The sequence below is a fragment of the Lissotriton vulgaris genome, chromosome 10, assembly GCF_964263255.1.
Source record: "Lissotriton vulgaris chromosome 10, aLisVul1.2, whole genome shotgun sequence".
Taxonomy (NCBI): Eukaryota; Metazoa; Chordata; class Amphibia; order Caudata; family Salamandridae; genus Lissotriton; species Lissotriton vulgaris.
Window position 1 is genome coordinate 856521468 of NC_141698.1, and position 16439 is coordinate 856537906.

The 16439-nt window shown below is 44.7% G+C and overlaps 1 protein-coding gene across 1 annotated transcript; it reads right to left on the reverse strand.

Moving 5' to 3' along the window:
* Positions 1-413: 413 nt before the first annotated feature.
* On the reverse strand, positions 414-15808 carry LOC147688903 (uncharacterized). The gene is made up of 5 exons (XM_086939840.1): positions 15480-15808; positions 6863-6945; positions 2236-2334; positions 1404-1538; positions 414-838 (listed from the first exon to the last, which is right to left on the reverse strand). The coding sequence occupies exons 1-5, from the start codon at positions 15806-15808 to the stop codon at positions 414-416; spliced, it is 1071 nt and encodes a 356-aa protein (XP_086795966.1).
* Positions 15809-16439: the final 631 nt, after the last annotated feature.

Here is a 16439-nt window from a genome sequence, read left to right on the forward strand (position 1 = left end):
TTACAGGTAAGATAAGCGTTTGGATGGGAGGTAGTATAATGGAGTATTAGGAGGAGAGGCGAGAGAGTGACAGTGGTACTACTAGTAAACTCCTAGGACTCTTGATTTAGGAAACTCTGTGACAGGCATTTAACTTTGGAAAACATTTGGCCAATTACAGGTGAATCAACACGATGACAGTGTTCCGTAAAACAAACTTACTGCAAAACCACCACCCACCAGGCTCAAAAGTAGTAAAAAACAGCTATGCTCAGATAAAGTTTGAAAAAGTATATTTTTATATCCCTAACAAAATAAACTCCCGCAAGACCCTCCCTAACCCCAACAAATAAATAGTCCATCAAAAGTCCCCAAAAACCCCAACTCCCAATTCCCACCCCCCAAAAGTCTCTAAAAAAGGGGCAAGGGACACTCTACGGATGCAGGTTGTTGAATTTGGCCTCCAGGGCATCAAACTTCTCCTGGATGATGGCTTGATCTAAACGGAGGCCCTCCACCAGATTATGATACTCCTTCCATCTCTGGACCTCCGCCTCTAGGTTGGACACTCTGCGGAGTGCAAGGCGCAAGCGAGCCTTTACAGTACTGTGAGGAGGTGCAGCCTTTGCTGCTCGGCGGTGGCGTCTTCCAGCACGGCTCCGGTTGGCTGGAGCACTGCGCTTACCGGCAGAACGTGGGGTCACGGAGGAGGATGCAGAAGATGTTACACTGGAGTGCGTGTCGTCCCCCTCCATTTCCACCAGCCGGCGATATTGCGCAACAGTGGCATCCAGCCTCCGTTGCCGGGCAAGTACAGCCCGCATACTCCTGCTCGGTTTTGATGTTTTAGTATTACCAACTATAAGAAGAAAGAAAAACATAATCTGTAACGAATGCTCTTTAAGAATATGATTAACACAAAATGATTCAGCAGGAAGTTGTGTCACAGTACAACTAGCAACTAGCCAGCGCAGTACAAAACTATTGAGGCCAGTATCATGGGCGTCCGCATGGAGGGGGAAGGGGGGGCGCTTGAATCACCATTCCCCTTCCCACAACTCACTTGTATCCTTGGTTTGGTGCTCTTTCATATGAAAGAGATCTGGCAGAAGTGAGTGACTTTTCCTCTGAGCCGTTAACCACACCAGCAACCATATCATCTGCACCAGGCCCAGGCGATATGTCCCTATCTCTCTCTCTGTCTCCCTCTGTCTCCCTCTACCTCGCTGTCTCTCTCTCTGTCTCCCTCCCTCACCCTCCCTCACCCTCCCTCTCTCTCTCCTTCTGTCTTCCTCTCTCTCTGCCTCTATCTGTCTGTCGGTCCCAGCCTGCTGTAATTACCATATTGTAATTTGTCACTGGTCCAGCACTGGTTACACATCATATGCTATCTAAGAGTCAGATAGTACCATGATCCAGCTTACCTGTACTCCACACCACCGCTGCCTGCTTCCTCACAGTCTGATTGTCCACTTGCGCCGCATCCTCCCCAGAGTCGCCCTCAGACTCCGAGTCGATGACGATCACGTCCGAGCTGGCCCCGCCACCAGCTGTTCCACCTAAAAAATATATTTAAGACTGTTAGATTACATCACTAGTATTTGGTCTAGGAATGAAGAAATTTGAAAACAGAAAAAATAATTGACTGTCTACTCTAGTCTAAAGTAAAAATGTCCCTCCTTCCAGGGAAGGCTGTTGTCTTGCTGCACTTTTTTGTCACAATTGATGAATGCTTGCTTAATTTTAACACACATCTTTTTTCTCTGAACAGACAGACGCTGGACTTCTACGGACAAGAGCAACATCAACTAAACCAGGTGAAAGCTCGGCTCGACCACAAGACATGTGTTCCATTACTCATCAACTCAGCACCAAGCACTTTTCCTTTTCCAGCTAACTTTATTTTAATATATGTGTTTACTTTTACTTTTTTTAATAAAGCTTTTAAACTTGAATAGACTCTGTGGTTTTTGGTCCTCCAAGCTAGAGTGACTGAGCGAAAGGTTTTGTAATTTTTGCAAGGAGGAGTCCGTGCCGCTGACACTACCAAGTTTATACTATAGTATACAGTGTGCCAAACACGCCACTCGGAAATATTATTACTCTGGTCTTTGGTGTCCATAGTAAGGTTTGTGGAGAATTGTCCCTGCAACAGTAGTATTATTGATTTTGCTCCTATCTAAACACTGTTTCGAAAAATTTAAATTAGGAACGCTTGGACAACAATAGGTCCTCTATATTTAAATGAAAACTTACTGGGGCCAGCAAAGGAGCACTCGCCGCCCTGGCCTGCATCATCCTCCTCCTTTGGAGCCACTGCATCCGCTGTTTCTGTCCGCTTGCCCCTGGGCGGACCTGACGTACAACATGAAAGAAAGAACAGAAAAAATTGATGATTGCTGCTTTTCGATGTCCTTGTCAACCAAATCAAACATTTAGAAAGAACAAGAACCAACTATTTTAGCCAAAAAGAGGGCTACAAAGGAAGGACTGCACCTGAGCCTCTACTCAGTCATTTAGGACAATGATGCGTCACTGAAACCCTGCGCCCGCATGAAGCAGGCTTACGGCTTGACGCAGCATTGCTGGAGCTGCGCCACCGTTGCAACGCAACTCCATCAATGAGCCGCCTTTACGGCACCGATGCGTAACGCTTCGGTGACGTTTTGGCACCATGGCGTGCCGCATTGAAAATACGGCGCACCATGGGTGGTGCTGGCGTGCCTCACACTTTGCAGGGATGCACAGGTAATTGCTAATCTGACACTTAGGGGCATACTTACGAGTTCTGGGCTGCACACCTCCAGAGGTGCACCAGAACAAAATGCGTAACTCAAAACTAACCTTGCGTCACGACAGATGCGCCGCAATTACAATGTGGCAAACCCTGGCGCAAGGGTAGGCAGATGCGTGATGCATCTCGTGACGAAAGAGGGGCGCATCTCTAGTGTCGCGTCGCAGGCGCGATGCAACTATAGCAATGCTCAGGGATGCCCAATACTCAACATACCGCATCAGTCCTTACGCCTGCTTCAAGCAAGCAGGCATAAAGAATTGACGTAGCAGCGTCGCGGAAGTGCCTGCGTTAAATCTTGTAGATTTCACGCAGGCACTTTTGCGAGGCGCACATCTGCCTGACCGCCACCCCCCCCTCCCCCTGCGTGGGAACGCACCCATTGTGGCGCAGGCCCAGGTCTTAACGTGGTGCATCTCCTTAGAAGCATCACGTTGTACATGACTCGCAGGGATGCGCCACGTTTACGTCGCTGTGCGTCAGGTAAGGCAGCGTAAACGTGGCGCAAGGGGCTTGTAAATCTGCCCCTTTGTGTCTAGCATTACGCAGTTCTGTAAAGTACACTCATACATTACTCAGCCCAATTAAATGAACACAAAATAGAAAACAAATAAGCAGTGGCACCGCCACAGAGAAAGAGAGCAGTGCACCTGAAATGCACAGAAGATTTTGAAATATTAATTTAGCTCTCCTATCAATGTAATCAGCAGCATTATTGCTCTTTGTAAAAAAGTTAAAGCAAACATTTGCAATATTAACACACAGAGCAGGAGAAAAAACAGAGTAGTGAGTGATGAAAAAATTGCTACTACTACTCACCAAGCCCGGGGACCTCCACTCCCAGCAGATCGAGCAGGTCGTGCTCCCGCTCCAGAATATCGGTCCAGCGGTGGGTCACCTGATTATAGGTGCGCTGGACCCCCGTGATCTTAAAAAGGGCCCGGCACACCTGCCCCCACCGCTTCCGACACTCCTGGCTGTTGGTATAACCGTCAGCAATCCTGCCGCCTGCTGCGATGGTCCTCGGGAGACGGCGCTGCACAAAATAAACGAGTGTGCCCACCTCCTCAGGGCTGAAGATCTCCCTGGGCACCACCATTTCCGCCCTCAAGCGGCCACACAGGAGCCGGGCACGGGCTGCGGTGCCCGGCTTGGGCAGCTTGACAGCTGTCTTCACCATGTTCTGGGCAGGTAAGGAGATAAAATGAAAAAGAATAGGAGTAGAGAAGAAGGAAATAAAAGTTTAAAAAGTACTTGAAAAGTAAACAAAAGTAGCCTAAAACACAAAAATATAGACCTAAAAAACAAGAGGGATAGAAAAAAAGTTTAATAGATCAAAAACAAAATAAAATAAGCAAAGGATGGCAGAGATATACAGAGGATAGAAACACCATGCCCAGACGCATAGGAATGAATGAAAAACAAGATGGCGGTCGATCACGTGAGCGTAAGTAGGTTCTCACGCGATTTCTCTCGCGAACTCGTGCGAACTTGTATTCGCAAGGCGCTCATCGCGCGAGACTACACATAGCGGGCGGAAACGGAAATACGTCACGCAAACAAAATGGCGGGGCCCGTAAACCTTGGGGTAACTCGCACGAGTTCGCGGCTTACACGATCGATTTCGCACGACGCCGCGCCTCGCGAATAGTGCGAAATTACCGAAAAACGAGTTTTGCAAAAGGAAAAGCTATGAGCAGGTGCAAAAGTTCAACCTCATCATTTGTAACCATTCCCTGTAGTGCTTCCTGAAGGGGCCCTCCAGAATTCGGTTAGGTTCCTGTTAAAAAAAAATTACATTGCAACAAACAGGAAAAGGAAAGGACAGGGAGCAGACAAGCAGGTGCCAGCCTTCATTAATGTCAGATGGGGCAGGGCAGGTGTTGTTGTAATTTAATTATGCAAAACGTAAGGCACTTAGCAGGTGTGCTTTGCTTTGCCACAATAATGTACACTCACTGGTCAACCAGAGGGTGCTGTGATGACACCGAGGGTGGCATGGGTGTGACAGCCAGAGGGTGGCATGGGTGAACCAGAGTGCCAGTGTTGACAGAGGATGGCAGTGCTTTGTTTGCCCCAATAATGTACACTGGTGAACCAGAGGGTGCTGTGATGACACAGAGGGTGACATGGGTGAGCCAGAGGGTGGCATGGGTGAACAAAGAGAGTGCCAGTGGTGACAGAGGGTGGCAGTGATGAAGAAAGGCTTGCAAATAGGCTGGGCACGTAGAAACAACAAGTTCGCAAAACTGGCGACCTGACAAGTAAGTTCGCAATTTGCGAAATTGCACAAAACCCTCGCGAACTTGCAGAAACCCATGCGAACACCCCAAAAAAAAAATCCGCAAAATCCGCGAGGATTCGCGGATTTTGCGGATTTTCGCAATCCGCAAATCCGCAAATCCACAAATTCGCGGATTGCGAATCCGCAAAATCCGCCCATGCCTAGTGATAACTCTCTAAATCCCTCCCTCTCCATTTTTTAAAACAATAAAATTGTGTCATCACTCAATGGTAATGAAAAAAGTACAGTTGAATTGTGACGTCACAATGCCTGCCACCAGACCTAGCAGTTGGCAAACATTCGGAACTACAGACAGTTTAGAAGTGACTTATGAAAACTGCGTAAAAGGTGCCTCGGAACTGATTTAAAGCTGTTTTTATTATGTTTAGTTTCATAGTACAGATTCAGCAATTATTCTCAATACCTAAAACGAGAAAGCACATGAGAACAAGTATTTAAAAGAGGGTTGGTGGAAGGTGATTGTGTTACTTTGTGTTACACGGAATAAAATACTCCCTGTCATACAGTATGGCAATATTGTAAGTAAGCATTCTTTGACCTCATAAAGAAACTCAGCCTTACTCCTCTTTCCTTCATATAGTCAGAGTTCCTTGTTGATTTGCAACCCCCATATAATGTATTATGAGGGGGCAGGGTGCCTGTGTGCCCCCCCCCCTCCCTGGCTGTGACAGCTTCCAGGCGCGCGCACAAAGCCGCACCCAAGCATTTCACAGGACCATTAGCATGTTAATGAGGCTATTTTCACCTCTCAGCGCCCCTGCAGCCCCACTCTGACTATGGCGGAATTTGCCCGGCCCCCACAGGCAGCAGAGTCTCTGAGTCGAGTTCTGGTTGCAGACAGCCTTAAAAAAAAAAAAAACTCGGGATCGATGTCTGACAGGTCCGCGGGCCGCCAGGGAAGGCTTGCCGGGCCGCCAGCCGCCCGCGGGCCGTACTATGAGTACCCCTGCATTTGACTCCCCATAGGAAATAATGTTACCACAAACTAATATATTTTTACTTTTCGAACCTATGCATTTATGTAATTTAATAATTAATATATATAATGAAAAATATTATTTTATATTAAAACTTTTAATACACTCTTTGAAAAAAATAAATGCAACTTTATTCTTCAAGATAATTAAATTTATTTAATGTAATTCTCTACATAGTAGTTTGTTAAACATAATAAATAAATATAAATATGTTACTTTAGGGGTATCTTGTTCTTTTAAAAATCATTTTAATTTGATGTAATACACTTAAATCAATTACATCTGTAATTCAACATTAAGAAAATATCAATATACTATTTTTCTTATTTTGTTATGCATTTAAATTAAAGATATAACATTAATTTGCTGCAATGTGGCAATCAAATATTTGCACTATTTTGTTTAAGTTTAATACACTTTGTACAATCGTCTTATACTTTTATCATACGGATATCTCCGTTCCAGTGGCAAAGACTTCCACCTATGTGGGAAAACTTACTCATAGTAACTTTACATTGTAAATTAAGCTCCACCACTTGAATTGGGAACTTGGAAACTGGTTTAGTCTACAGTTTATAGTAACTTTACACTTGGGAAGGTGTGCACCTTCAATACTGAACCCACAATATCAGTGGCACAAAATATTGAGAAGAAAATAGTGAAAGAAAATAAAACATAAACAGTTAAGTAAGTCTAAATATTTTATATCTGACTCCACATATATGAATCTATGCAGTACACATATCTTCAAGGTACATAAATGTGGAGTTAGGAATAGTAAATCTATACTTCCACAAATGCACTTACCTTTTGATATTTTGTCCCTTGGTATCTGACTTTGATATTCTTGTACTTCAATATTGCATGTGGCGATGTTCGGTAGTACAACCCTTGGAAATAGTAAACAGTTAAAATTAGTAAAATTACTACAAAGTATAAGCGTATATTCACACAGATAGATTAACTCACATGTGGATATACCTTTGTGAATAGGTCTCTAGGTCGGAACAAAAGAAAACTAGTGGTGGAATAATCATTTCTTTCAGATTTATTTTAGGAATTCTGATGAGCGCTTTAGAGTTACATAAAGTTGTTCAGAAGATCAAAGAAACATTTCCTGTTTACACTTTAGAAACAGTCAATCTACATCTGTGTGTACTATGAGTACCGGTCCTCAGAAGGCTGTGGTCACCAACAGTGCAAGGACTGGCCTTGGCCCCACAGTGTGGGCCGTACATGCCCCCAAAGCGCATATTTACAAAACCTCTCTCTCTTTCTCTCTCTACTCGACCCTTTCATACTTTATTCTGGAGAATAGGTAAGAAAAAGGGCAAAGTAATAGCAAATAGTCTAGCTGGTGAAGCAGAAAGGCGACAAGGGAAGCCACCAGTTAATATCTATTTCCGCATCCTTGGAGGTGGTCCTGGAGGTGCAGGAGCAGCAAGGAAACAGCAAGGCCTATTTATATCTTTAAAGTATTTATAAAGCACCCTCATCCCCTAAGAGATATACTGGCGCTAGACCTCATCTTTACTAGTTTCAGTCAAGACTCTAAAGTGGATACTGCTGGTCAAGAGTTGGGTGGTGTTACCTTGCTAACGGGGTGTTCATACGCGCTCCTTTGGACTGCAGGAGAACAGCGCCTACATGGCATGTCAGCGCCACATCAGCTGCGCCAGAGGCCTGGAGGGCTTGGTGCGCTGGGTGTGAAGCACAGTTCTGGAGCCCATGGTCTACTGCTTAGAGGTTTTCCACAGGATTTGGCTCCTGTGTGACTAATGAAAAGTCTATGTGGTGATTTATTGAGAAAGTATCAGGTAAACTGCTCAATAAGCATTGAACTAAAATACTCTCCATATCACTGGATTATGCACGACTCACTTTCCCCTGGTTATCTTCTAAACCATTCGAAACTAGCAGATTGAGCATGAGAAAAAAATGTAGCAAGTGCCCCTCATCTGTAGTTGACTTTCAATAACAAAGGCTCGTAGGAAGTTCTGTAGAAAGAAGACTAAAGCCCTCCTGTCTCTAACCAATTTAGGGGCATATTTACAAGGGGATCGCACCACCGGAAATCACTTTTACCAACGTTCCAGTAGCAGAATGACATGCTCCATATTTACAAAGTGGCGTTAAGCCAAAAAAAAAGTGGCTTAACGCAACTTAGGAAATATGGTACCCGTTCACACACTCGAAGGAGTGCGCAATGGGTGTTGCTGTGGGTGTTCCACCGAAACACCCATTGCTTTTTGACGCGCCCCAGATTTACAAGGATCTGTAAATCTGAGACAGCGCCAAAATCTAACGCCATGCAAGACAGGCGCTAGAATGGTGCAACGGGGAGAAATACTTTTATTTCTCCTCGTTTTTGTTTTTTCTATCTGTGCTGCATTTTGCAGCACGCACAGGAAGAGCAAACCACCAGTGTTTATGTCTTGGAATTTGTCTCTTTCTGCTCATAAACAATCATTTAATAATGATGATTTACTACTTCTATGTGTGCTACAGAACTCAGCACACATAGAAGTAACAAATCGCCATTCTTGATTGTTTATGTTCAGGAAGGGGCCCCTTCCTGCACATAAACAATCAAGCCCTGCAACGCAGGCACCCATGTACTGTGGTGCAAGGGTGACTGTGTTGGCGCTAGGCATCTATTTTTAGCGCCTTCGCTAGGGAAAACACAGGGGTGCACCGTATTGTGGTAAATAGAGCACATTCCTGCGTTTTGTTAATGGCGGAGCCTCGAAATTTGCCGCTGTGCCATGCTCCACCATTTCCTTGTAAATATGCCCCATGGCGTGAATATATTTATGGTACATACTCATCTTCCTGTTCTGTTGCACATTAATGACATACTGTCTCCATTTTAAGATTCTCCTCTTGGTTAGACAGTAAGTCATCAAGGTACAATATATTATGAACTTCATATGAGTATTCCTTAATCAACATTTGATATCACCCTGCCCCTGCAGAATAATTTGAGACATGGGGGTATGAGGGAGATTTCTGGTCTTTTACAAAAAATGAAGTCACCCTATTTCGAACTCTACTGTCTGGCCTTTTCAGAATGCCGATCAGATAAATCAAAATGATGCATGGGCACTATGTACACCGTTATCTAAGTAGCTTATCTGATGTTATAGGTGGCCTTCAGCCATTCAAGATGATGAGGTAAAGTATCGATGACGAATGTAAGACAGTCATGTGATGCAATAATTGAGTCAATTAAAAAGAATTATGAATTGTTGATAATTCATTTTCTTTTAAGTGTGGGAATCATCTGTAGCCCACACGGATATAATTTGTCACAACCTGCTCCCCGGCACATTTAAATCTGCCCATTACTATTGGCTGTGTAATCTTCAATTGCCCAACAGTGAAATGAGTGTTGAAAATAATTTGCCATGTGCTATCTGACACTAGGCTAAGGCGACTCTTAAAGGCATGAAGTCATTAATTAACCAGGTCGGGCAACTTTTGCTCTTTATTCTTTCATGGTATAAATCACAGCCATGACTTCGCAAATGCCACCAGAGGCAGGCTGATATCATTTGCACTCAATGTTCTCTATTTCAAAAACATTGTAGATGAATTTGGCACAAATTACAAAACTTCGAAATCTGTTCTTTTGACATTACCCATAGGTATGTCAATCACTGAAAAAACGGCTGCAAACTGGAAGCATGTTATGTGTAACTCTAAAAATGAAGATGACTGGTTTAGGGATTCTGGAATTCTAAACCAAATATGTGCTTACACTTCTAAAACCCAGGTAAAACAGACATTTTTGTAGTCATATCCTACTGACATCTGTGTTAAATTCAGGGCCACAGAAATTATTCGGCAGCTGAGGGTCAAATTAGGCTGCAGGGTTGAGTAAATTACGCGGCAAGAAAATACAATGTATGTAGCATAATTCCACACATTTTCTGATAGTAGTACTACATTATTTTGTCATTTTCACACTTGTTAATGCTGTCTGGGCATTCCACTGCCCGTTTAACACCCAAAATATAGCAACAAGTACAGAAAGGTGACCAGTGAACCTTTGCAAAGGCCAGTTCACTGCTGCTGCCTTTGTTTGGCAGTGTTTGCACCGTTTGAGATAGAAACAAATTTTTTTATTTAAAAAGTGCAGATTATGGAGCAGATGATGGGTTATAGCAAATGCGGCAAATCTATAAACATGCAGCAGCCACGCGATCGCATAATTCCAGTGGCCCTGGTTAAAGCTTGGAAAGGTGGGATTTTTCACTCTAGAATCAGAATAGCATTTCTAGAATCCCGCCACAGGTCGACTAGACCTTTTTACCTGTCATAGAGTGTAGAAGGCAATCTATCTTACATCATAACTTCAAGTTGAGTTATCTCCATCCATTTCCCCAAAGAACCACTGACAAAAGTCAAATTTAAAGATTTATTATAAAGCCAAAAGCAACTGTGTATATAAACACCTCAGTAACAGGTTCAAAAGATAAACAGGAACTAATACAAACATAATCCTACGGAAAAGTCTCAATCGGCTAAGAATAACACTAGTATCAATTCTAAGGCCACGAGACTAGCAAGGATTGCTATAATTTGGGTCCTAGTAGACATCGAAGAAAAGAAGAAATACATCCGGACTAATCTGTCCCTATGCTATACTAAGTGGCATCCCTACTTAGTAGAATTCCCTCCTAGCAAAGGTGTCAGCCGTGGTGACTTCCAAAGAAGCACACTCACTTGATTCGGACTTAACCTAAGAAACCATCTTGCTTAGCATGGCTCTCTGCCTACCCAGCATCTTTCTTCGCCCTCATGCGCATCTGCTCTGCTCTCCTATCGGGGTGCTGTCCCTAATACAAATCCCACAATATGGACGACATGCCCTAAGGTACGCCCCTCTCAAAGGTATTATTTTTCAAAGAATCTTCATTACGACATCTTCATCTTTGTTCGTCGAGAAACGTCCTTGGGTCCCAGAGTCTTCTCCTCTTGAAGTTGCTTCCCTAAAATTCCGCAGCCACTCCTCCATGTCTGAGACTACCATCCTAACGCTCATACACAATGGGCCCTTCTCTACTATCTCTAGTTAACCTTGCACCTGCAAAGGAACGCACATAAATCGATTCACAAGTTCATGCTACTTGCAATTAATTCTCTAAAGCAACCTTCTAGGAAAGACATTTTCATGATTTAATGTAATGTGAAACATTCTTAGTTCGGCTTACACGGCCTTCCTCCCCACCTGGGCCTCTGCACGTTTCGAGATGTCGCGTTCTAGCATTGGCAAACATTTTCCTGTTCATTAGGCCTTCATTATTGTAGTAAAGGAATACATTTTCTAACTTAGCACTTCTATGTCGTTTATGTGAATACAACGGTAACATTTCTAAACATGCATTTAAATACATCAGGGTTTATTCGATTACTCTTTAACTGAATTACCATTTCAATGCAAACAATATTTCTAGATTAACATGGCATTAGTATTTTCAAAGCAATATACGTTATAGCTATGTAAATTCAGGTATGTGGTTTCATAGCTCTGAGTCACCTTAAACATGGTTATAATCCTCTATATATGTGGGTGCTGATTATACACGAATATAGTGCACCCCTACAATTTCTAACACAATTTTACACTCTCTCAGTCCCCCCTTTGATGACCTGTGTCATCACCACCAACCCACATTCCTTAGGGTAGGGACCGAGCTACACAGCACTTGTTGCAACATTCCCTCGCCTGAACATTTCTAATGCCCTCAGGCTTCGATATTGGTTGTCCTGCAAGTTCTCCATTCTCTGCTCTTGTACCCTCATCGATCTTGCCAGTCTATTTGATCTATACAATTTGTACAATCTCATCAAACCCCACAATCCAATCAAGCATGACACTATGATGATAAGGGGTTCCAGTATGTACTCAAGAAAACTCCTTCCCAGGTTCGCAAACCAACCTCCAACACTTCCAAACCCTTTGCCAACCTTTTCCCATGTATTCTCTTGCGTCAAATCGTTAATTTCATAGTGAATTGCAGTAATGTTACGTATATATTTCTTCAGATCTTTGGAATTATCTGGAATATACTTGCAACATTCCTGAACCTTCAAAAGTTTACAGACTCCGCCCTCTTTTGCCAAAAGGACATCTAGCGCAAGACGGTTCTGCAAAACCATTGCCCTAATCAATAGCATCTCACCATGAATCAACACCAGCAACTTTGCCGTACTCATTGATAATTCATCCACTACAGTTGCTAATCTCCGTATCTTTACGTCATTTAAGATCACTCCCAACATTGGTATCGCAGCTCCAAACATATCTCCCACTATTGCACCAGCACTTTCTCCCCTCTTCACCCTTGTCAATTGTCCACCTTCCACCTGAGGAAAATCCTCAGTGTGATATATCTTAGGAAAAATAATCGCCAGGTAACATGTCCCATACCACTTATCTGGCAACATCACATACGCATTTTTCCCACAGACAAAGTATACCGTAGGGATAACTTGCACCAAGCTCTTCAGGAAATCCTTGGTGTAATATTCTATCTTGAAAGTGTGTTCACAAGTTGTCTCGCCCACATACACGTTTTCGTAATACGTCTTTGGCCTATGCAAACACAGCTTTCCCCTCTGTACCACGTCCAATGCTATCGGACCATAGCTTCCTCTTGACTTATGTCCAAGCTCCTCATCCGTCCAATCTACTTTGCCTTGACCTGACGTCTGCAACTGCTTTTGTTTTTGATATCTATCCTCTACCTGATCTATGAACTTCTTCTCTACCTCAGTCAATGAGCAGGTCAAGTTGTGTCGGTGTGCATATGAGGTATCTATCGTTCGTGTTGGAATGAAAAAGTATCTAAGTCTATCCTCTGACTTGTAATAATCCCCTTGTTCAGGTGCTTATAATTTGGAACCTCCGGTAGTACAGCATCATAATTCGAAAAGAAATATTCAAAATGACTCCTTCCATAAAATATGCTAAGCAACAAACTACATGAAATTCCATATGTCAATGGCAGGTGATGGTATCTAATACCTTCGTCTACTGAAGCAGGCAACTGCATACACACATAACAATCTTTTGCATCCATCGCATCAATGTACTCATACAACAACTTGGCATACGCATTCTTTCCAAAGTTTCCCTTAGACAAGTCTGCATGTAATCTACGGCTTTCTTCTGCTAGCAAAGCTTTCTCAGCTCCTATGTTTACCTCTTTCTGGCTAGGAGTGGTAGGTGTAGGTGTTCCCTTGACCTCCGCTTCCTGCTCTTGGGGTACTAAATAAGAAACTAAAACTACTAAGAATATAAAGAATATCACTATCCCTATAAGCGTGCCTATAATAAATTTTGCCCTACGAGTTGGGTTCCCAGCCTCCATGGTCTCAGACAGTATGATTCATTTTTAGCAGCAACACAAAGTCTCTTCTTTGGCTTTATGAATTTTCCGAACCACACCGGGAAGCATGGATCCCCTTTTAATCCTTCATTTTCATTTGCATTCAGGTGACCCTGACCCTTCTCCGTCCTCTAAGGGATGTCCCTAATTTTCTTCTTCTTCCACTCGGCTCTAAGTAACTTTAGCAGTTATTTACAAAGTCTTTACTGCGCATCAATGATAAGATTTTCTCCAAGTGCACAGAGTACGTAATCCAAGAGTTCCAGGTGAAGAACTATTGATTCATAGGGAGGTATTTCAGGGCCAAATGTAGGAAAAACCAGTCTATTCAGGATCAAGTCATTTATCTTGCTTAGGAGAGGGGGATTAGGAACAGTGATTGTCAGTAGACCTTCGATTTCCAGTCCAGGTACCAACAATATCACTTCCAACTTAACATTCGGAGTCGTATCGGTCACAAGCACCGACCTCACCCTCCCTGATCTCAGTACACCTGACATTTGTCAAAGGGTAGGTCCACTCCGGGGTGGCGTATCTCCGACAAGGTACTCTCACCCTCCTAGATCTCCTCGGACCTTTCTCCTCTGACTCTTCGTTTTCTCTTTCCGGGTCTGATTCTTCAGATAGAGGTGCAAGATCTCTTTCAGAGGTCAGCCTCACGTTCAGCCTTTTCCGTCTTTCAGGCCAACTTGTCTCTGTGCTATTCACTCCTCTCCTCCTCGTCGGCACAATCTCCTCATCTCTGCCTTCAGCTCTTTCAGGGTTGAGATCACCTTCACAGCAGCTTCCCCATTCAGAAGCGAATTCTGTGTCACTGTCATTGTGATCTCCCTCAGCTCGGTCAGATGAGTTACCAGCTTCTTCAGACACCCCCACAGCTTGACTTGTCCCCTCTAGTGGATCTTCCTCCACTGCTGGATTTTCTTCAACGAGAGGAGCTGTTTCTTCCAGGGGTGCTGGAACTCTTCGGGTGTGAGAAGCATGTATCCAAATTGGCAATCCACCGCACTTCAAGGCAGTGTTCGTCACCAGGATGATTTGGAACGGACCTCGCCAGCGGGCGTCCAAGCAGCTCTTCCTCACGTGCTTTCGCACCAAAACCCAGTCACCTGGACACAGGTCGTGACAAAGGTCTCGGGAAGTCGGGATTTCCGCAGTCTGCACCTGAAGGGACACAGAATGGATGACGTCAGATAGTCCTTTGAAGTAGTCAAGAATCAGATCATCTGTGATATTTAACAAGGCTGCTGAAGGGACGGACAGCAATCTCATAGCTCTTCCCATCAGCACCTCATGAGGTGACAGTCCTGTCCTCTTGTCTGGTGTACTACGCATGCTCATTAACACCAGCGGTAAAGCATCTGGCCATTTCAGGGACGTGGATGAACACACTTTCGCCATTCGTGTTTTGAGTGTTCCATTTATTTGCTCCACTATTTCAGAAGCCTCTGGCCGATAGCTACAATGTAGTCTCTGATCAATGTTCAGTGCAGCGCAGAGCATTTTCACAACTTCGCTGTTAAAGTGTGTCCCTCTGTCCGATTCCAAGGAGGTCGGGACCCCGAACCTAGGCACTAGTTCCCTCAACAATAATTTTGCTACTGTGAGTGTGTAGCGGGTGGCTCAGTAAAGGGCAGTAATCGAGTTTTAGTCAGGACCGGTTTTATTTGGTGAAACAAGTAATCTGTACAAGTTTTTCTGTGGGGTGGTCTCCTCAGGGATCGGCTTCTCTCGGGCCGCTGTTTCCGACGTATAGCCTTGGTCTTCTGTCTTATCGGGCTCCTCCGCGTTTCTACCGGATCAGCCTCCGTCTTTAGACCAGGGTCTGCCTCGGGGCAAAAGACAAGAGAGAGGGTCTCAGTCCGTGACTATTTTACACTCGTGAGGGAAAAAGGAGTGAGGGATACCCGGTGTAGTTTACAAAGCAGTCGGTGCTCAGGGAAGGGAAGAAGTGCTGGGAAGGGTCCCGGGTATTTACGGGAAAGGGGTATTTACACTAAGCTCGGTTTCCTCTCTTTTTCACCCACCCCGAGATACGGTCACGTACCTCAGTGAGCCACACGCCTCCAAGTCGCGTGTGGCTGGGCGGCTCGTGATGCCGATGGCCTCCTGGCTCCCGCGCCGTCAACGGGTCTGATTCCTCCTCCTTCCCTCCGATTGATGTTGTTACGGGTTCTCGTTCTTCCTCCGCGATGTCTCTCCGTTCTCTCCAGCACTCTCCTCTCCTCTCAGCGTCCTCCTCTCCACCCTGCACGCCGGTGAACAAGCACACCTGGCTATGCTGCACTTCCGCATTTACAGCCTGACGAGGCTCCTCCTCCTTCTCGGTCCGCTGCCAGTTAAAGGGCCAGTCCATGCTGTCTTCCTCGTCGCAGCTATACCACTCGACCGGTCCAGTCTGCACCTGAGGTATGGAGTGCTGTAATGATAGGAGGGGGGGGTCACACGATGAAAACCCTCTAGGTGAGGCCCTTGTCCTTGAGACCCCCTCAGGAAGGTACGCCCCGTCACATACCTCCCCCCCTGGACTCTTCCGATCGGGAAGAGGATGCCTGGACAGATAATCCGCCCCGGTATTGCCAACACCCTTGCGATGGTGTATGTTGAAGGCATACGGCTGGAGGGCCAAGACCATCGCATCACCCTCGCATTGTTCTATTTGTTCCTAGCCATCCAGAGCAGCGGGGCGTGATCGGTGTATAGGTGAAAAGCGTGGCCTTCTAGGTAATATGCTAACTTCTCTACTGCCCATTTCACCGCCAGACACTCCTTTTCCACGGTGGAATATTTAAGTTCCCGGGGAAACAGTTTCCTGCTAACAAAGAGGATAGGGTGATCCCTACTGTCCTCCCCCCCGTACTCGGAAGCATCCATATGTAATGAAAAGGGCCTTGTAAAATCAGAGGACGTCAGAATGGGATTAGAGGTGATCCGGTTTTTCAGCCCCTGGAATGCCTCTAGCATAGCTACAGTCGGGGAGACTAGCA

Coding starts and splice junctions, on each gene's coding strand:
- LOC147688903 (XM_086939840.1), bottom strand. CDS start 15,808: ATGGACTGGCCCTTTAACTGGCAGCGGACCGAGAAGGAGGAGGAGCCT. Junction 6,946..15,479: donor GTACGTGACCGTATCTCGGG/GTGGGTGAAAAA, acceptor ACTATTTCCAAG/GGTTGTACTACCGAACATCG. Junction 1,539..2,235: donor GTGCTCCTTTGCTGGCCCCA/GTAAGTTTTCAT, acceptor TATATTTTTTAG/GTGGAACAGCTGGTGGCGGG.